Genomic DNA, 23902 nt, shown 5'->3' on the forward strand with positions numbered 1-23902 from the left:
TTTTTGATATGGGAGTGTATAAAGTAAATTTTTAGATTTTTCTCGTTATACTTTTAAAAAGTTATTATTGTCATTTTGCTCATTAGGTAAAGTAATTTCGATATCAGTTTTAAGTTTTTTGATACCTGCAATAATAACGTCATAAACGCCTGCACATACTTATCGATTACACCCTGTATACAATCCACCATCCACATTCATAATGTTTTCCTGTCCTCCTCTCCTTTACGCTGTTCACCGATACATTTGAAATGAGTAAATCTGCTACCACTGAAGGATGTTTCATTGTGATCAGCAAATTTTCACCACTGTTGTCGATTATTTGTTTTTCATTTTTAATCAGCAATTGGGAATCATCAGTTTTGTTTTTTGCAGATTGGTGATGTACCCTAACAATACGTCGAAAAGGGAAAGCATCAACGAATTATCGTTTTCGTCCTCTTTTTTTATTCTTCGCGTCTTCTGTTTATTTAGTTCTCAACACCCACTGAATTTTCTATGTTATTGTGATCTTCCATTACATCTGAGTTTTGATGATGTGATGATAATCCATTCGTTTTAATATTGGTACTTAGAGTTGGTAGACTAAACTAGAAATGACGGACTAAATTTGTCAGCGCGTCTGTAAGATCAGAATATAAAACCAACATCCTGTATTTAAGTTACAAAATTAATAATCAAACAACATGCCGCTACGTTGAAAATGACTAGAAGAAAAAATTAAAACACCTCGATCAATTTTGGAGTAAACAAATCATTTTCCCCGTATGGGGATTTCCCCGGATGAACTTGGGAAGTTCAAGTTCTCAATACAAGTTTATATTATATTTCGTATTTCTCAAACGAAAAATAAACATTTTTGGAACTTCAAAAAAATTATATTAAGTATAAGAAAATTTATGAGCTTAATTTAGTTTTAAAGAAATATACATCCCTTTACTGACACCCCGTAAAATAAAGAAATTGTTGCCAATCACCTTTGCAATCTATTTGGTTTCATTAACTTTATGTTCGAAGATAATTTTTTTTCTAGTAAGTACATAGTTACACGCATATTTTTTTCGTTTATTTTCCATATCGAAATCAAATGTTTAAAAATACGAATATTTGCACAAAACTAAGAATAAAAATAATCAATTAACAAAAATATTAAATTTAATGAAGTAGAGCAACTTTCACTTCGGTATGAAGGAAAATCGAGCGTAGAGCACACGTCAGAACGCTCCGGCCCAAGGAGCGCGACTAAAGAAATTCGCTAGGATTTTTCGTAATTATTTTAAATATTTTTTTAATATTTAAAGAATTATCAAAATTCAAAAAAAAATTTTTTTAAAGGATTAATACTCATTGGTCTTCAACCAACTCGAATAAATTAATGGAAAAAATAACTTTTAGCAGTATTTATCAATAGATTTTGTAAGGCAAAAAATGGGAAATTTAGTGAATTTATAACGTTCTAATTAAGAAAATCATAAGTTTTTCGGCAATTGTATTCAGCAGTTTTTAATAACGACTATATAAGGATATTTATGCGCTGATCAGATTGTGTAAATTGTAATCGGTTGCAACGTAGTGAGTGCACAAACTTAGCTCGAAATGTCTTTGGGGGAAAGAGACTTATCTTGAAGGCCTGATTAAGGTAACATAAAGTAACTTTATAAATGTGAAAAAATTCACGCGCATTGCGTATATAACACTAATTGATAAACAAGAAAAAAAAATTCAGTTTATCATTTTATTAGCCGGGAAAAAATTGTCAAATAACTTGTTGAAAACGCAATTTTGCTAGACTGCAGCCTTAATAATAAAAACACATATCTCGTCATATCCCACTGAATTTGTATTTTTTAACGAGTTAACTACTTGAATAGTTTCAGTCTCGGTACAGGGGAAAAGAAACATAGTCGCTTCTCTGGGCTCGATGCCTAGTTTGCAGCTTGCTTCTGGGGATACATGCTTAGTGTAGTATTCGTTAAATGAATTTGCAATATGTTCCGGTTTCGTAAGCGTTATAGAGCCAGAGTTAATACATTCTAGGTAATTATGAATTTTTATTTCTTCTACTTTGTCACTTATAATATTCCAAGTAGCTTTGCATATATTGTTCGCTTTACTAAGGTAAGAACAGTTTTGATTCATTTGGGAGTTCTTAATACATTTTTTGAGCAACTTATCATATTTTTTAAAAGCTTCTTTGTTTTTTGTAGAATGTGTTTTGTAGTACGTGTATCTCAGTTTTCTTTTTCTTAACGAGGATACTCTTAACCCTTTCGTTATCCATTTAGGTCCAATGTTTCGATTTTTTATTTTAATGGTATTGATAGGAAAGCATAAGTTATAGAAAAGTATGAAGTAATCATGAAACTTATTGAATGCTTCGTTACAGTTGTTTTGTATGTAGACTTCACTCCATGATAGACTTGATAAACATTTTTGAAATTTTGTTATATTTTCTTTACAAAAATCACGCCTTTTTATATGTGACACTAAAGGTAAACTTTTTTTTTGAATAGGGCAATGTAAAGTTTGACCTGTCTCATGATCCGAAAGACCAAGTAGATGAACTGCTCCTTTTGCATTTTTTATGTTGCTTATAATTAAATCTAAGCATGAATTTTGTCTCGTTGGTTCATTAATATGTAGGATAAGGTCATAATTTAAGAGAATGTCTTGCAAGCTTTGAGATATATAATTTTCTTTAAGAATATCAATGTTCATATCTCCCGTTAATATAATTCTTTTTTTGTTATTTTTTGTCAGTTTATCCAGCAGTATTACAAATCTGTTTAGAAACTCATTTGGATTGGAATTAGGTATCCTGTAAATGCATATAATGATGATATTCATAGAGCGTATTTCGATACCGCAACATTCAAAGGCCTTTTCCGTAGAAATATCAGTACAATAGGGGACTGGGGTGCAATCTATCAACTTATTTACAAGTATACAAACTCCTCCGCGTTTTTCCTTACTCCTTGAAAAAATACTACCCAACTTAAAATTTTTAAACCGAATATTTGACTCATCTCCCAATCTAACAAATGTTTCGGAGAAACAAATTACATCAATGTACGTATTTTCAGATAATAACTCATTCAGTGTAAGTTCAACTGCTTCCAGTTTGTTCAATAGGCCAGCTATATTTTGATGAAGTAACGTGAAATGAGACGCATTTAGAGAGCGCTTTGATTTAGCCGAAAAAAAGAAGACGACGATTCAGTGGGTGCAAGCTGTTCTGTCGGGGTTTTATTTTTTTTGCGATTTTTATTATTCATCAAAGAAAATAAGTAAGGTATAGTTCCTTTTTTTAGAATAGGATTTAATTGTTTAGGTTTATTCTGTTGTGAAACTGCGCTTGTTTTTAATTTAAGGTTTTTTAAACATAAAAAGTGGTCAGTATAGAATTGCATATCGATTAAGAAATTGATTCGTTTACAAATATAATTCATAGAAGGATACATACTAAAATTACATACGTTTAAAAATGTACAATTTTTATAATTATTACATACATGCAATAACATTTGATTTAACTTAAATTCATTTAAGAACCTATTTTGAAACACATTAACAACTATTATTTTGGCATTTTTGAATGATCCTAAAGTCTTTGTTAAACTCGCCATCAACTGAAACGGATTACTGTCATTTTCACCAATGGATATAATTAGGTAATTATCATCATGATCTCGCAACATGTTGCTACAAGAAAGGATGTCTGCTGCGGGCGCATAAGGCTTCGTGAAAGAGTGAATTTTATACTTTTGGTATTTGGTGTTTCGTCGACTGCGGATGAGTATGGGCGCCAAGCCAATAAATTGTTGTCCACCGATTATGAGTATTTCAGGATCATTTTTTGGGACATCTTGAATACATTTTTGTGTTTCATCAATTGGTTGGAGAATAGATTCCTTTGGAATATCCTTACATATTTTATTGATATTGTCATCTTGCATATTTTGGTAGGTATTTGCAATCTGATTATTGACAATTGGACTAAAGCTCTTTGATAACAATTTATTACTGTTTTTTGTAGTAGCGCCATCTAGGGATATAGGTTTACAAACAGAGGGTGAATTGGTTTTCGTAATGGCCTTGGGAGAACTTTTTGCTTTTAAACGATTATTTTCTAAAATAAGATTTTTTATTTTTGAGTTAGCTGTTTCTAATTGATTTCTTAAACATTCTATTTCCTCTTTTAGTACATTAATATCGCATTGCTCAGTTGACAAGTCCGGTAAGCTGTGGGTTGATGATGTAGATAGAAACGATGTATTAGGCGACTCAATTATGGAGGCGGTTTTATTTCTTCTTTGCGTAACAAATTCTTCATCCATTGTTAAGCTTTAATTATTTCTAGCGTCGTGAGTAATGTTTGAGATTTTAAAGAATAATTTCAGTACAAATATAAATTTTAAATTTTAAATTTTTAAATAGAAAATAAAAAGTTCGACGACTGCTTTGAGATTCGAACGCGGTATCTATCGATTCGTTCCTCGCGTCGCAACCATTAGGCTACATGAACTTAATCTCTGATGTCGAAAATAGCGTATTGGTTATAGTAGTAAGATTTCTGTTTCTTAGAGAGAATAAGTATGATGTTTTGTCTATATCACACTTGCACAGAATCACATTTACTTCAACGGTTTTGTTCAAAGTTATTTTCTTTGTTTGATTTTTTTAAATTATAAACACTTTTCGGATGTTTTGCGGTTGAATAATCGTAGAAAGTGTCACTAGATGCACTTTTTACACGGTATTATTTTTGTTGTTATGCACTTGGTCACAGTAATTTATTTAAAATGTTTCGAGTATATTATCGAGAATTTATTGACTTTAGGGCTATTACACGTTTAGATAACACTTGCAGATATTTATTAGAGATAATTTAAGATTTATAAACACTTTTAAGCACTAGATTTGCATTAATATATTTATAATTATACAAAAACTACAGAGACGATGTTTAGAGTCGTTCGATCAGTCTGAACATTCAATTAGAATTAAATTGAATGTTCATAATTCACAAAAGAACAAGTTTCCTTTCTATGTATGCAATAAAAAGCTCATATAATTGTGTATGAATGAAAACGTAGAATTAGAAATAAGCTTTTTAAGACAATAATGACCTCTTAATAGTTTGTGATCTTTAGTAAAGAGGCGCACGTGTATCTAAATTCAAAACCTGGCCCGTAGTACCTTTATTAAATAAAATAGCAATGAGTTTCCATGAAAGAACGTCTTTTTAAATACATTATGAGATAAAATGTATGGAACATTGAAATTATGTTTCGGAGCAACGTCGCACGGTTGGTACTTAATATAATATTTTTCATGCAGGCACTTTATTCTAAGAATGAATGAACGAATTATTCCTTAGGCATCAAATAGCGTGCTCTAAAGTGTATTGTGTTGCCAAGTGAAAATTCTTTTTGAATTTTTCACGGGGTAATAAATCGTGCTTTTATTATTGCATGCTGAGCAACCTTTTACATGGCTCGCAGAGTTTATTGTAAAAGCTTTTGTTAAAGTTTAGTTATCTCAACTTTTTTTCCGTACATTTTACAGTGACAGTTCAGTTATTTATTCTGAGAAGAAGAACGCGGTCAAATCATTTTTAAATACATTTTGCACGCCTCATAAGCGAAGCGTTGAGGTGGGTACTACTGTCACTTCGCGCAAAACATCTGATTTTTCAAACTTAAAATGTCTTTATGTATCATACATTGCACTTGTAAGATAATACATACACACACATATTAAGAAAAAACACTATTTTTAACGTTCATGATATTTTTGATGTCATTTTTGTTATTTAAACTAGTTAAAAAACAGTTTAAAAAAGTTCTGTCTTGGACGTCCGTGTGTCTGTATGTGCGGATCCTTTTTCTTGTTAACACGATAGCGACCGAAATACTTTACTAATCGAGTCTTTTTTTTTCTCTTACGCTTGAGTATGCTCAGGAATAGAACCCTTTCATTTTTCAGGGTCTGATTCGATGTGGTTTAATTGTTATTAAATAAACAAAAATAATAATTAATAAATATTTATTAAAAAAAAATTATGAGGCGTGCACTTTTGGATTTTCCAAATTATTTAGAATATAATAGAATAGAAAACACTTTATTGTACAATGCACACAAAAACAACATTTACAGAAACGATGGGTAACTTAAAATAAATGTACAATTTGGCGGCCTTATCGCTTAAAAGCGATTTCTTCCAGGCAACCTTAAACCTTTACCTTAACCTTCTTACTAACTTATAATAATTTAACATTTCAGTTTCAATATCGTACGATAATAACGTGGTCTATTTATTATTAGTTTATTATAATAGACTGAATACTTTGACGCAATTTCTTGTCGGTATTGCCAGTTTTACGCGCGTAATCGGTCACTTTTTAACCTGTATGCCTTGCTACTTTAATAAGAAGAACAATAATTAGGCATATCATGTAAAAGACATCCATACTAATATTATAAATGCGAAAGTAACTCTGTCTGTCTGTCTGTTACTCAATCACGCCTACACTACTGAACCAATTTGTATGAAATTTGGTATGGAGATATTTTGATACCCGAGAAAGGACATAGGCTACCTTTTATTACGAAATATGTACCACGGGCGAAGCCGGGGCGGAACTCTAGTTATTTATAAGTTTCAATTTTATAAAGCTTTTAATGCTGGAAAAAAATGAACAAGAGTAACTAAATTTTTTTCAGTTTATTAATTAATCTCAAATCCTACAATATACCTGCTTATGATTAAACATACGTCACAATTAACATCATTACAACTTGTAAGATAAACATCGTCTAATTAAAGACTGTTTACCTAAATGTGTAGGTAAACACACAAATTAAAACAAACAACGTAAATAGAAGCAAAATAATTCGTACTAAGTATGTAACATTGGCAATTACATAATTCCAACTTCAAACAAACAAATAAGAAAAAGTATTTTAATAAGAATATAATATTTATTTTGTTCGGTCTAATAATAAATTTATCTTTTTCGGTAGGTACGTAATGTTAACACCAAAATAACATCTACAATCCTTTGAAATTCAAGCGTAGAATAATATAATATCTTCCTTTTCCATACATTTTATGCACCTTATTCGAAACAGAGATTCGTAACATAGCCCCGGAATTTAATACACTGTCGTGTATGCGAACACAGAACAAAAGAGCGTCTGAAACAATAAAAATACATAGAAATCCACACCAGAAAGACACAATAACGGCATACCAATGCCTATAAAGTCAAACGGACATTCGATACCATTAGCGAAATCCTACAAAGGCTCAGCTAATAGAAATTCTGAATAACCACATCGTCCTATTTTGAATTTCAAATGAAATAAACATTTTTCTATTCGCGAATTCTCTAGAAGCTTGATAGCGGTTGCCGGTTGGATTTGAAATTCATGGCGTGCGAAATACTGGACGGGTCGAGATGGTAAGAAATTACCGGAATTAGTAGTTGTTAGATAAAAATTGCTAAACAGGCATTAAAGTTTTATGATGATTATGAGTAGATAACTTATATTATACTATAAGAATTTCGATAAATATTTCTAATTTTCTATGACTAATTTAACGGACGAAAGTCCTAAAATATGACATTAACACGCCTTGCGCCTTGCGTGTTATTTGCGGAAATACTGTGGAAATACCACGTAGGTACGTCTAAGTTATTCTCTGTATATATTTTCTAACCCTCAAATGATTCACGTCAAATGTACGGAAATTAAATTCCTTGCTGTCCGATAGCCCGCGAAATAGCAGCTTAGCGAACAGACGTTTATTGAAAAATATCGCTTTATTTAATCTGTGGCATAATTTCATATTTTATTTAACAATTACTGTCACATCGTGGCGTGATCTTGCATGTTTGCTGTTTCCTACGTAATTTGATTTTCATTTGTTTACATGAAGAAGGGTTTTATTTGTATTACCCCATACCTGCATATATCACACAAAAGAATGAATTTATTGTGTCTGCTTGAAATCTGTTGTTTTAAATGTTATTGCTAATTAATAATTATGTCTACTATAATGATTTTATACGTTTTTTACTACTATATTAATATGATAATTTCATGTAAACATATAAATTTATGAAATTACTTCAAACCTAGCACTAAACAAGAATAGTCTGAACTTCAATCTGCATACTTGCATTGTCAATATGTTATTTGCTACAAACCACACTGACCTATATTCACTCTTGTTACAGTACGAAACCAGAGCTTTCAACAGTACAGGGGTGTCAGTGACGAATAATTCGTGTGATTCGTTCGAGTGCGTTATATCCGTGCGGCCGGAGCCGGGGACAGCGAAATATACCTGTGAAGTTTCGAGTGAAGGCCCTAGGTTCGCTGTTGACAGAAGATCAGCAAACATGACGCTGTCTGGTAAGCCTGATTCTACTGTATATGAAATTGTAGCTTAAGATTTTTCAGGGTGAACGACTTGAACAGAATTAGCGTGTTCTACAAGGCAACTTTTACTACGTCAATATAATTTTAAAAACCCACAACTCGGCTTTACGTGATAGCCGAAGATAATTTTATTTATAATATGTACTTATTTAAATTTTGAAATTGATTTCTTTCTTAAATTATCCAATATCTCTGATAAATTTTACTTCTGTTTTCTCCTAAAAAGGAATAATGTCCATCATTAATTCACTTTAAATCATTTTTGATGGATTATTCATTTGATTTGTATTATTCCCCAATGTAGCAAAGAATAGAAGCGTTATATAAAATAAAAGCTTAAGACGTAATATGCCGATAAATCCTAAGACTAATTTAATACTCCCTTAATTATAACCACAATAAAGGTAATTAAAAGTCTCATTTTACGGCAGAACTCATAAACACAGGCGTTCATTAAAATTACTAGATAAAATCATAAATACGTATTAAGTTATGACACTTTTTCAAACCATTAAACAACTTTATTAAAACGAACAATAGAGAGCATTAAACCCGCCGAGGAAGAAATTACAATCTTTTTATCTTAATATTTTTCCAATAACTAAAAGGAATTAATGTCGACTGACCTGAAACTCGTAAACGTTTTGTTTTATAAAATGATTTCTCTTATACAATAATATAATATAAGGAATGTTATTATTAAAGAAAAACTGATGATAAAGTATACTTAATAAAGAATATTCAATTATTCTCGTCATATGTTTTGTACAAAAGTGTCAAATACAATATAATAAACTTAATAAGACTGCTTACATAATATAATAGAAATATAGAATTTTGGATATCTTAGTGTTTAATGTTCGTGTCATGTTATATGTATGATCTATTTATAATAAATTGTCTGATGGATACACAAATTGTTAATAGAACATGAATAAAAATAAACGCTTTAATACAAAACAAAAGATAAAATATTCTCTATGTGTTTCAAATGTCCTCTACTATATTATATTCTGTGAATTTCAGCTAAAATTTTGTGTATCACTGGTGTTGTCACGATAAAAATCGTTAAAATAAACATAATAAGGACCTTATATATCCCTAAATATCAAATATAAAAGGTATAAAAAAATATATTATCTTCATAGAACTGTACACACTTTATCCTTTAGTATTACGATATAATATGTGACTAAAGTCATTACACCAACCAAACTCCAACTAAAGCACTCCAAATGTTATATCTCAGAATGTGCCATATAATTAAATCTTCCGGGTCCTCTAAATGGAGGACTTTCTTCACCCCGTAGCTTAAGTTGCGTTCTGGGACAAAAATTAGCATATTATTATGTGCTAATCTAGAATATCTATTTGACCCAAATTTCATCTATATTTTGTTTCCACTGCAGGTGTAGGTGAGATCGACTACTAACGATGAGCGTTTGTGATAATTTCCTAACTTATTGTTTACTAAATGTAATTATTGTATTGTATTGTGTAAATGACTGTTTCCTTACGATGATTTTCTTCTTTGCAGTACAAATTAATTGAAAAATCGATACCATTTATGAATGTTCAACTAGTTTCGTCTAAATATTTGTTTGAAGTCAAAAGACTTAACAACTGTGCCATCAATTACTTTATAACCGTCCATTCTCACATCACCATTCTTACATTATTTTTAACAAGTCTTATTTACAGTTTTACCAGAATACGAGCCGCTAATCACAGGGCTGCCAACCATAGTGCAAGCTGGTGAGCAGGCGTTTGTCAACTGTACGTCAGACTACTCGCTACCACCCGCCATGATAGACTGGTACGTGGACGCAGAGTTGCAAGAGGTATGTATTGGTATGGACTGGAAAGTCTAACTGACCTTTAGGGAATTTTAAGGGAGAATTTCAAAAGTATAATTCGAAAAACAGGAGGAATGGGAATATGTCCCATAGGAAATTTACGTGATCATGAGTATTTCTGATTCAGTATTTATTTTACTTAAAATATACCAACCGAATACTCTATGGTTAATGACGCCCTCTTCGGAAACATTTTTTGGCAAAAAAATACAACACAAATATTGCAAAGATGTTATTATTTCTTTCTTTGCTGCCCCTTAACTTTTATACGACTTCCAAAGTATCTGCTGCTTCTCAATTCATTCGCCACATTTTATGACAGTATTTAGCAGCTCTATAACCTAATTACTTTGTCTTTCTATCCTAATAACAGCTCATACAGATCACAGAACTAAACGCTATCAACGTAACATCAAAGTATTTCAGAATCTGTCAGCCATCAGCGCAATTCTGAGCTGAAACTATCCACAACATAAAGGGTTTATTGTGTCCGAACTGTCACTGTGTCCTACATGGATTACTGGATCCTCGTCAACTTTGCCGCTAGTTATGATGCCATGTTTACTTTATTGTTAGGTGGAGTTGATAAAAGCGGCTTTGATATCGCAACTCTGCAAATGAGGAGTTACGAAACTATAGGGTGTATTAAATTGACACACGTGGTTTTAATGAGCCGGGTGTCTAAAATTTACTTTACTGATGAGGGTGAATTTTCCGATAAAGTTGGGGTTTTTAATAAAAATTGGTATAATTATCGGGTAATACATAACAGGTAACATGTAACAGATAATCTGATAATTAAAACTGATCAACGATGTTAAGGGATACTTTTATCATATTAGCCATGGCGTGCGCAATTTACGCAAATTTCACGCAGTGTTTAACTTGAAGCCTAAGTGTAGTCCATTTACCTGACAATGGCCTAGTGACAAAAGAACAAGTACAATTCAGACCTCGGTTATATTACACTAAGAACAATACAACGCTGAGGACGGTCCATTATCACATCGCAAAAAGTGTAGCCTCAAAAAGTCCGTTGAAATATGAAAGATTACATCACAACTGTTAGAATCTCCATTCAATTAAGATGTCTTATAAATGAGTTTCACAATTCTTGATACAATAAATACTGCTTATATAGAGCTTGAAATAGAATGAACTAGCGCAGAATTGGAAAATATTAACCGATTTTCTTGAGTCCTTTCGTTTGAGTTTCGTACTTCAATATCGAACTGTAATACTATGTTATTTATTCTGTAAACTTATTTATTTTGCGAACGTGTTTATTTGTATAAAGTTCGGTTGAATTGTTTTCTTTTACTTATGCATTATTCAAAGGGAAGATGCTATTTTGATATGAAATATGTCATAAAAATATTATTGAGTTGTTTGTCAGTTTATGATCCTTAAAGTACCTAGTTTCACCGTGAAGAGAGCAGGAATAAAACCTTCCTCTTCCGTATAATTTACTTACATTTTTAAGCAGTCGGAGGTTCTGTATGCGAGCGTATTTTTTGTCAACTATAGCAGTATAATATGCTTTAGAAGTCATAACGTTGATTCATTACTTTTTCACATTTGAGTATGTAGGTCAATAGTTTCGTTGGTGTTGGTATAATCATAATTGCGGCTAAAAAACTGCAACAAATATTAAATAGAGCTCTAAGTCAAAAATAAAACTAAATATAAAAAGACTAATTATTATATGAACTCTAGCACAATGCATTTTAAACTCGTTATTATAATAAAATTTGAATGTTGTCTAATGAAGTGAATTTTCTTTTATACACCACTTTTTTATTCACTATTCTCTATGAAGTATTTTTCAAATTATTCATCATCGCACGAACTATAACATCAAGCGGATCTTATAAAAGGTTTTCCACGTAAAGAATAAACATAATATTATTTGTCCTACCATTTATACCATCAAGAACAATGCCTCACTGAGGACACTCTATTATCACGTCTCACAAAGTGTGTTAGCAGGAAGTCTTGTTGAAATATGAAAGCACGATGTTGATTACATCTTTTCCCTTTTGAGGAAGGTCGCATTCGGTTGAAATCACGGGATGTCACGTAACTCCCGCCAATTCAGTTTGAATTAGGGGTGAGACGCGTCTACCGGACACTAACTTGCAGTTATTATATTGAGTGAAAATTCAAAAAATATATGTGAATCGAACAAGGAGTGGTATTTTGATTATTACACATTGAATAATTTACACAATGCGTCGCCTACGACGACAGCAAAGCCTACGACGCCTCCGACGTTTACGTCAGCAAAACCGCGTGCTTAGTTTCGATGTAAATAAATACCAGATATTACATCGATAAAAAAATTGTGAATCCTATTTTATAATAATGTATATCAATGACTAAATGAGCATTATTTCCACATAATTGTAACTCAAGGTACATCGACACCCATTTATTTAGCACGAATCTTAAAATACTCATTTTTCCTTTATATTCCGAAACACGTACTACGCTATATAACATCGTTCATCTTTTATTCAATTTATCATATCTGTTTATTTATTCTTTGGCGTTGGGATGTAGGAGATGTAAATTGAATGGTAATAACTTATGAAGTAGAGCTTGTGAGCCTCTGAGGAACTTATAACTTTAGTTTGACTTGCGACGTTGCGTTCGATAAAATTGTCACATGACATATGTAATTGGTTATAGTTTCCCAAGAGTTTCTCTTTAAGCTGAGAAGGAAGAAGATATTGAAACTCTGGCTGAATTTTTTATGTCAATGTAATCTTTCTGTAGATTGGTATCTATCTATGGCGGTTTATACAACCTCCTAATTGCTTGTGCAAAATACTTTCCTGAAGCACGACCAATTTTTTCCAAATAATACAATCATTTCTATTATTTTACCTCCTGAACATTCAATTACAATTCGCGAGCTCACCCGTAAAATTACCTGAAAATCTAACAAATTACCTCCGCATAATTAGAGATCGTTCACCGCCTACATTTCCTTATAACCTTATATCCAGGAATAGCTACCAGGTACTATGTAATATATTCTCTCCAGCCTACAATATTTCAAAGGAAGTAAATACATTTCACTTTTTACGTCGACACACATCATGCAGCGGCATTTTACCTCGCTCTACTCGTAAAATATTCACCATTCACCACACGGAGGTACTAAAGGAACGATCCTCAATGCGTGTTACGAAATTCTAATAAAAATAACCTGAGCCCCCGTTCTTGCCTTCGTTATGTATGAAGTTGTTTTGGCTGATTGCATCTAATTATAACATGTACGAATTGAATTAGAAAGATGGAGTGAATTTTTATCAACAATACCGCAAAGGATGTATTATTTTATGTTTGAACTAGATTTCCGCCCGTGACTTCGCCGGCGTTTTCAAAGGAAAAGCCGCATAGTTCCCGTTCCCGTGGGATTTCCGGGATAAAACCTATCCTATGTGCTAATCAAAGTTACCTTCTATATGTGTGCTAAATTTCATTGTAATCGGTTCAGTAGTTTTAACGTGAAAGAGTAACAAACATCCATACAAACTTTCGCGTTTATAATATTAATAGGATAGAATAGCTTTCAGATAAACAGAGTGAGGTTTTTCAGGTGACGTCACAATGATACAATTGAACATACTATTTACTTTGCCTGTATCTCTATTCCTTCCCGAACGCGAATCTTTTCATAGTATACTCATTCTTATAATAAAAAAAATGTTGCGTGGTTTTATGAAACCACGGTAAAAGTGAAACTGTTCGAACGGTTCCGAACACTGCTTTGTGTAGCGCATGTTGCGTGTCGGTCGGCTGCCGAGTAGGTATACCTACTCGGCAGCCGCGATACACGCGACATGCGCTACACAGACCAAAAAGTTTGAGACGATGTAATAAAAGTTTCACTTTAAAAATCTAGTAGAATGGATAAACGTTCCATTTATTCATTTTTGAATGAAATGGATAAATGGAAAGCTTTTAATAAAATCTAAAACTAGCTTTTGTTACTTCAAAGAACCATTGTGTATAATAATCAATCGTTAAAAATATTCCAGGTATAATAGCAATACAATCAGTTTCCACCGACCTTATAATTTTACCGCGTCACTCAAACCATTTTTCTTATTTTGACGTGTTAAGGAAATTAAAATTGTACACGTCGCGGTTATTAATATCCGACTTTGTAGGAAAATATCGTACAAAATGTAGACAGTTAATAGGATTTATATACAGGCTTATACTGACGTAAATGCTTTATTAGAAAACGTTTTTATTTATGCCAATTTTATTCAAAACAATACAGAACCACTCGACTTCTGTTGCTTATATTATTGTGAATGTGAAGATTGTGGATGACTCTCGATCATAACGTAAAAATTGTTCGATCTGGCTTTGATATTTTCAAAGATACTCTAGAATAGAATATTATGATAGCTGCGATATAAAAAGTAGAGTACAATGTTACTATTAATATAAGTAAGTTTAATTTAATATTTTTCGAAGCTTATTCGATTTTTTATCCATACATAGGTAACTTATTTTGTTTCTCGACGTGACATATAAGAAATTATTAATAAAATATTAATTAATCATTAACCTGATTGAGTGTATAGATCCGATGTAATAATAAAATAAAACAGTATGAGGTACTTAGTCCTCGATCCTTTGAAATAAAGTTTCTAATTACGAGTTTTATAATTACTCTCAACCCTTTTACTTTTAGCAGATGAAAGGAAAAACGTGTGATTGACATATTATTTAAAAGGTTTACAAAATGTACTAAACATGAGTTTATTGTTTACGAAACATTATTAGCGCCTATAGCCTTTTTTACCAGTTATTACTCCTTTTTCCTAAGCAGTTACGTGTGTAATACACACAAATATCTACAAAAATAAAAAGGATGAAACATATTAAAAGAAATTAGAAGTACCTAAACCACACAAATAAATGTACCTAACACATGTCTAAGAAAGAGCTCAACTATAATGCTTAAATCAAATCAATATTAAACTTACAGTATGCAAAATAACACCTAATCAAACTGGTATGAAAGTGTTAACATCCAAAATTCTTCACTCTAATAATATTATGAAAATAATGTTTTAATAATGGAAAGGGTCTCAGCAACCCAATAAAGGAAATTAAAGCCAAAAAGCAATCACGGTTGTTAGATTACGTTTTGTAACCTTTAATAAATTATTTTCACAAATCATCATTAGATTATCTTTTCAAGTGATAATGAATGTGATCCTGAATTATTAATCTATTCGGAATTTGTAATGAAATTTTGAAAATTCAGCTTCAAACGGTTCTAGTTTTAGCATTTTAATTTGGATTTGACATTACAATGGGGTATAAACAAAATAATTGGTATTAACAGGGTGTTCTTGTTTTAGAAGAGTCAAATTGTAATTCTATTTAAAATGTATTTCGTTATTTTATAGAGAGATCTCTTCGAATAATGTTTGTAGATATTCCTTGTTATAATAGTTATTACACTTATTTTTCCTAGTAAAAAAAATCGCATAATCATATTGATTTTAGGTGGAAGTTATTAATCAACAATAATCGACTTGTAAAACACGATCTATCATGGCTTAATACAATGACAGTTCAGTGAGTAATACTTGTATACGTAGTATATTATAATTAGTCTGTGGTAATACTGTTAGTTAGTAACGTCCATTAGCTCGCATTTATTACAACACTGGATTGTTTGTTAAACCACTAATTTATAGAATTTTGCTTGTGTAGAAACTTGTTAATAATTACCTCACAGCGCATGGTAAGGTAAAATAGGGGATGTACTCATTTTTTTTTATCTTCAAAGTGTACGATTTGTACTCTTTGTGTCTGATTTGTATAATTACTAACAAATTCGATACTTTTACCAATACAACAACCTCGGTTGTTGTCTCCACCATATCTTTTGCCAAGTAAACATGACCTTATACTAAAATGTAAATAGACAATTTGTAGGATATTCATCTAACAATCGTTACTTAGACTCTGTAGTCTGTGTAGTCTGTATTGGTACTGTTACCACAAAGATAAAGCTTACGCAGCAGAACTCTACCTAAAATAGTCTGTAGGCCGTCTCCAGATTTGTCCAGTCACCAAAACCCATTAAACCATTAGCCGCATGCACGGACGCAATTGTATCTGACCAATGAAGCGGACTTCCGATCCTAATGGACCGGATATGGCTCGCTCGAGTGTAATCACTCAGAGACAGACTAACTTGAGTGATTTGTGGCCAATTAGTTTCATTTGCGCGTGGAATTCCAGTTATTCTCTTGATTTGGCAATGTCGTCATATAATTATGTAACGTTGTAATACAATACTGTTGATGTAGCAGATCTATTGATGATATTACACTGTGTAGATATTGATATTTCCAATTGATTACATTGATCTGTGCTGCTTGAGTAAGTTTTGTGTAATATGGTACGCATATCGTATGAACTATGAATATTATCTATTACTTAGCCTATATAGATATAAACTTCACTAAATATCACAAAAGAGAATGGTTTATTCAAATAATCTAGTCTCAAAATAGTAGTTTGAATTGTAAAATTATTTTTGAGCCACTTAGTCCATTTATGATAAGAGCAAATCATCCACAAAAATTTGCTAAAATGAAAAACCTTCCTTCCTTCTGAAAGCATCACACGTCTATATAGAGTTTAATATGTTTAACAACTTACTTTACTCCTATTACAACTGTTACCAAACAAAATTAAACTACATATTATTTATATTTGTATCAATAAAACCCATTAGTTTGTATACAATTTTAGTAAACCGTTGGAAGAGTGTAATCGCTATAAATACGTGCCGTTCTCGTAGTCGTAACGCTCTCAATGTGACAATATAACCGTGATGATATTGCATTGGCTATAAAGATAAAAATAAACAATATTCTCTTTGTACGACCATCGAATTAACTTTTAGATTTCCTGAATGTTATCCGTCGTAAACGATATAAGGGTAACTATGGCTTGACTTCTATGGAATGGAAATGGGTATAGGCGTTACCTTGGATTTATTTTTGTTTACATTATAAGTTCTTTGTATTTTATCTAATAAAAACTTTATGATGTACCGGACCTTAGTCCGGTTTCTCCACTTGTTTATGATAATGAACCTAATAGATATTTAACACTTTTAAGCTAAACAGATCATATGGAAGTTGTAATATCATTACACAATATTACAATTTACAGGTGTCTGAATATTATAATTATTCGTCATTTAGATGGCCATAAAGATTTTTTTTTATTACTGAAATCAGAGATGAATATTGAATTTGACGGGGACAGTTTTCTAGCGTTGCTTAATCCTCCATGAGAAGCGGATCGATGAAATATAACTGTATAACTGGTTCTCGCGTAGTCACTTCCCACAATACCTTAAAACTTTTTTATCACTATGATCCAGTAATCTTGCCTTCTACCCAGGACCCAGTAATAACCGGTCGCACACACGTCTCCGGAGCGGACGGGGACGGTCTCCAGGCGTCCTGGCGGACCCTCCACGTGTACCCGGACGACTACTCCACGCACCGCGGGTATCTCTCACTCGAGTGCCGCGCGACCGTGCCCACGCGCCCCGAAAACGTGCGCAGCATGGCCGTGCGGCTCTTTGTAGCAAGTCGGCCGCACATATCGTCGTATATGTTAAGTAAAAATAGTAAGTATATTATAAATTATAATTTTAACAGTAACCTTGTGTAAGCCTTGTGAAGGTTGCAAGGCAGATGTAAGCTTGGCGGTATGGCTCTTTGTAGCGAGTCGGCCGCACATATCGTCGTATATGTTAAGTAAAAATAGTAAGTATATTATAAATTATAATTTTAACAGTAACCTTGTGTAAGCCTTGTGAAGGTTGCAAGGCAGATGTAAGCTTGGCGGTATGGCTCTTTGTAGCGAGTCGGCCGCACATATCGTCGTATATGTTAAGTAAAAATAGTAAGTATGTATATTATAAATTATAATTTTAACAGTAACCTTGTGTAAGCCTTGTGAAGGTTGCAAGGCAGATGTAAGCTTGGCGGTATGGCTCTTTGTAGCGAGTCGGCCGCACATATCGTCGTATATGTTAAGTAAAAATAGTAAGTATATTATAAATTATAATTTTAACAGTAACCTTGTGTAAGCCTTGTGAAGGTTGCAAGGCAGATGTTAGCTTGGCGGTATGGCTCTTTGTAGCGAGTCGGCCGCACATATCGTCGTATATGTTAGGTAAAAATAGTGTGTTACTTATAAATTTTTGTAGTCAGACAGGCCTAAAGATAGAAGAAGTATGAACGAAGTTAAAATAAAAGGCCTCCCTCTATAACTTAAGCATGTGAGAATAAATCTCATACAAACAGTTCGACGAGGTTGTTCACCTATTTGCCTATGACCTATCAGAGAAACAGAAGTAAATTACAAATCAATACTACAAAAGAACTAGTAATTTCCTACAGAAGAGAATTATACCACTTTATAATATTTCCTAGCATTATTTTTATTCATAATTGCACATAAAAAGTCATGAAGCCCATTCAGTTGAACTAGCTGTGCTCTATTTATAAATATGTTTAAAACGAGCAATATTCTTTTCATAATCTAAAGATAATTATTTATAATACAAATTCATCTACATGACTCATTCTATTTCAAAAAGAAATTCCCTTGTTGGTTTGAAATATTCACGATAAAATCAAAGATCTGAACCATACACAATACGCTGCCAATAAATTATGTATTACAATTTGTCTCATGTTTCGATCTGCGCGATACAATTCCTAAAACAATGAAATCAACAACAACAAATCGCGCGGTTGTTGGAAATGTAACGCTAATGCAGCATAAATAGCATCCAATTTCCCTTGAAGACGCCTCAATTACAAACGCAATTATACCTGCAGGAATAAAAAAGCACACCGGTTGTAAAATTAAAAGCACTATGCTCTTTAAACCTGAGAGACTAGACTTTACGAGAACTCAGGAAATTCAACTCTGTTATAACATTTAAATATGACGACAATTTCAAGGGAAAAATATTATAATTAAGAGATATTCGCGATACTGCTTGGGGAATGTTTCACAGGGGTTCCTCTGCCATAATATTGTTTTAGGATGCTTTCTTGTCACGGTATTTGGCGTATGCCGAAAATACTTGCATTTTTGTTTGGCTTCGCACGTTGAAATTTGAATTATGCTCCAATATTGAACGTTTTATAAAATTAATTAACTCTTAAGCTTCGTATCCATTAAGTAACATAATATTTTGTTGCCCATATGGAGCTATAAAAGCGAGCCACGTTTAATTTATGAAAAATTAAGTGCTGTTTTTTCAAGCTGTTTTCTTACAATATTGCTTTAAAATAAAACTCGAAAATTAATGGACAAAATAAATGAAGCTGTATTTTACTTAATTTATTAAAACACATTTTTAATGTTTTAATTAAAAACCGAGTTTATTAGAATAAGGAAGCTATGATTCAAGGAAGTTCTGAAGCGATTTCATCATTCATTACTTAAGAACGTCTAATAAGAGATTCTGTAGAACTTAACATTATTAACAACGAATAGGAAGTTATTAACAAAGTAAAGATCAAATCTAGTAAATTTACACAAATTTTATAGTTTGTCATAGAGTTGCGTTAAAAAAAATTATAAAACGTTTTTGTGAAGGTATTGCTATTTTTTCATAATATATTTTATCCCTATAGTAACATTCCATATATAAGACAAATTGTATAACAAGACAGCTGTTAAATTATTTAATTAATTTTGTATAAATACAAATATTATCATATTCCAGGTGCAGTATCAAGAAGTAGTGCGACGAGATATAAAACCGGTATGTGTGTATGGACGATATTTCTCTTGGCGAGAAGACTAGTGCCTTAACTAGTGAAGTAAATAAATAAAGTGACTGCAATGAATTATAATTGTGACGTTACGTGTTAAATGTATGTAATAATTGTTATTGTGTTGCCGTTACATTGTTTTTGATTTGTTGAAGTGCTAATACCAGGGAGAGATGTTTGTATAACGTTTAATTTTATAATTATTGTATTCTAATGTAATATTTATGGTAGGTATTGCAATTGTACATAGGTCTGTTAGTTTTTATAGACACCAGTGTTACATTTTCATTATGTTGTTTTTATAATTTATGGATTTGACATATAAGTTAATACAAATTGTGATTTGTAAGACCTTTAATAATTTGTTTCACACGAAATACATTTCATGTCCGCAAAAAGAATATAAAATTCGTTTAAAACTCTACAAAGCAAACGGCTTATATTATAAATATCTACTAAATGTTATTTTGTAAAACTGAAAATAAATGTTACTGTAAGAACAAGCATTTAATTAATTTCCATCGTATCTCTGAGTGGATGAACTAAAAGCGAAATGAATTTTCTTGTTAATAAAATATGTTTTAAATATAATGTTTTTATGAATAGAAAATTGCGCACTATCGTTGAAATGTCACAATGTACTCTAACTTGGTATTAGAGCTTTTTGTTTTTCCTTCGCAAAAGTCATAATTTTACTATTTTTATAAATAACATAGTTCTAGTTTCAGTGTTTTATTTCCTTATATTTTAAGTACTAGGCCTTTCTATGCATTATAAATGCACATTTTTCTACTTTCATCGCGCACTTAATATGTATATAATTAGTTAATCGATTGTATGACAACGATTAAATATATTGTAAAAATAATTTGTTGTAATGAGATGCAGTGTGATATTACTGTTTCTAATGTAAATAAATGTATGTGCCAAACATTTTATTTGTTCGTTTTATTACCCTTAATTGTAATATACTTACCTATTTATGTATTTTTATAAAATTATGTAGTCTGTGTTCCTCATAGCTGCTGCTTTATCCCTAAAATTAAGATTAATCTAATACATCGTGTTAGTGAAAGTCTAGGGTTCGATCCCCTTCATACGCTAAATATAATAATATATATTGGGATGCCGAAATACTTATTTCCATTGACTACCTATTTTTAAAGTACCTAATGTAATATTTCATAACTTTTGCCATAGGTAATAATTGTACGTAACAATAATACAATTAATAATTTATTGTTATATTGGTTGTTGTTATTTTTAGTAGTACCTACACAACACAAAACAATTTTTTTTACCATAACTTATTTTCCTATTAAGACAACACGAAGGCTTAAAGAACGTGTTTAATTAGTAGATATAATTATATTTTCAAGGAATACACCTAATTAGAGCTTCTCAAAGCAATTAATTAATTAAGATTTTCCTGCGAATAATAATCAACCTGAAAAAGAAACCTCATCTCATCAACGCATATTTACGGTCTAAATTAAATTATAGGTACTAAAATCCTAATTGTTTTGTATTGTATTTTCCTTTTCAACCAGGGAAAAATCCCGTTGAGGCCCAATCATACAGACCTATAAGCCTACTTCCTATACCATCCAAGATATTGGAAATTCTTATCCTTCGTAGATTGACCCCAATTATCTCTGAGAAGAAACTTCTGCCTGATCATCAGTTCGGATTTCGCCAAAGACATGGGACTATAGAACAAGTACACCGATTAGTGGAACATATAAACGAAACCTACGAAAAAAAAAAGTACTGTACTGCTGCCTTCCTAGACATATCCCAAGCCTTTGACCGCGTGTGGCATGATGGATTACTATTTAAAGTAAAAAAAAATCTTTCTTCTAACTTCTACAGCCTCATAAAGTCATACTTGAGTGATAGATACTTTTTTGTAAAACAGGCGGAAGAAACAACGGAACTAAAAAGCATCCAAGCCGGAGTTCCACAAGGTAGTGTTATGGGTCCTACTCTTTACCTACTATTTACTGCGGACCTCCCTTCGATCGATGGAGCAATCACTGGAACATTTGCAGACGATACAGCAATCTTAGTATCAGATAACTCACCAGCTGTTGCTTCACACAAGCTCCAATCCAGCCTCGACCAAATATCTCAATGGCTCAAAGACTGGCGTATTAGAGCAAATGAGAGTAAATCCGTTCAGGTAACTTTCACCTATAAAAAAGAGACATGCCCACCTGTCACTCTTAACGGCAGAGAACTTCCACAACACGACCACGTAAGGTATCTTGGAATATATCTGGACAGACGTCTAACGTGGAAGAAGCACATCTTCACAAAACGACTGGCAATGAGTCAAAAACTACGCACATTGTTCTGGCTCCTAAACAGAAAATCGTCCCTTTCCTTAGATAATAAACTGTTACTATACAAATGTATTATAAAGCCTATATGGACATATGGCCTGCAGCTATGGGGATCAGCAGCAAAGTCTAATGTGGATATAGTTCAAAGATTTCAGTCAAAAATGCTAAGATTAGTAACAGGTGCACCTTGGTATGTGTCCAACGATAGATTGCACCACGACCTTTGCATAAGCACGGTTAAGGAAGAAATAGTTGAGAGAACTAAATCATATAAAGAGCGTATTAAACACCACCCAAACCAGCTGGCTGTAAACCTTATGAACGCCCACACAACCACCAGGAGACTCAAAAGAAGGATACCTCAGGATTTGATATAAAAAAAAAAATAAAAAGTCAATAAATTAAACAAGATAAAATCACCAATAAACGGAGTAGTCACTGGACGACTTCCGTACGAAACAACCTTAAAATTCTTAAAAAATCGCTGAATATCTGAAAATTGATAGATTGCGATGATGAAGAACAAAAAAAAAAAAAAAAAAAAAGTATTTTCCTTTTGTTGAATTTCTGGATTCTGGATTGAATTTCTAAATAAAAGACGTGTGGCACTCGGGGACTGCCGCGGTAAAGCTATTGCATGCTATGCCTTCAAGCCACACCTCCGAGCCCGTCGGAGTGGGGAGAGTGAGGTATTTTCGTTACGGAATTTCTCGATTCGGTCCCCGCGCTCAAGGCCCGCGATAGAAGCTATGCAATAGCTTAAAAATCTAGGCAGAAAATTAAAGCAACAGTTAATGAGCATCATGATTTATACAGTTTCCTCATTTCATTCAACGTAGCGGAATTTATTATGGAATTTTTTAACATGCAAAACTTAATATAATGAAAAAGTTATATAATATCTGTGTCTCAACGAGTTATATGTTGTGTATGCATAGTTTTGTTACACTGAAATAACTTTACTTTAAAAAAATATCATTTAGGATAAAGTTTGATTAAATAATAAATTCTATAAATACCATCAATGGTTAAACATAAACATGCCTTGATGCAAAGTCTTGTTTTACTCAAAATATAGGTAATATAACAAACATTTTAACAGACTAAATTTCGTTATTCTTCCCAAAATTGGTCAAAGTAAACCTATCAACAGCTTACATAAAAATTTCACCAAATTTTCCCAACTCCGGGTGTTAAATTTTTTTCCAGTTATTTTCTTCGAGTAAACGGGAGGCTGGCTATCATCCAACTTAATTTAAAGTAGCTTTCTAAGAACATTGTGTTAGATTTATATCTACAAGTTTGCAGATGCTCTAAATTATATTCTTTTGGTTTATTTGAACTAGCATTTTTTGGAAGTCTGGGAAAACATATGGAGATAAATTTG

At 32.2% G+C, this 23902-nt stretch overlaps 1 protein-coding gene across 1 annotated transcript in view; it reads left to right on the forward strand.

Annotated features, from left to right (window-relative positions):
* The window catches only part of LOC149906719 (uncharacterized), an 88569-nt gene extending 67904 nt beyond the window's left edge, over positions 1–20665 (forward strand). Inside the window, exons 3-6 of the mRNA XM_090104830.1 lie at positions 8247–8424; positions 10153–10292; positions 17769–18000; positions 20122–20665. Coding sequence (XP_089960956.1) covers positions 8247–8424; positions 10153–10292; positions 17769–18000; positions 20122–20210 — 639 coding nt within the window. The 3' untranslated portion in view covers positions 20211–20665. The remainder of the gene's footprint in view (positions 1–8246; positions 8425–10152; positions 10293–17768; positions 18001–20121) is intronic.
* The last annotated feature ends 3237 nt before the right edge of the window (positions 20666–23902 follow it).

Source organism: Colias eurytheme, chromosome 8 (assembly GCF_061535395.1).
Source record: "Colias eurytheme isolate Ceu_HAF_F1 chromosome 8, ilColEury1 Martin Lab GWU primary, whole genome shotgun sequence".
Taxonomy (NCBI): Eukaryota; Metazoa; Arthropoda; class Insecta; order Lepidoptera; family Pieridae; genus Colias; species Colias eurytheme.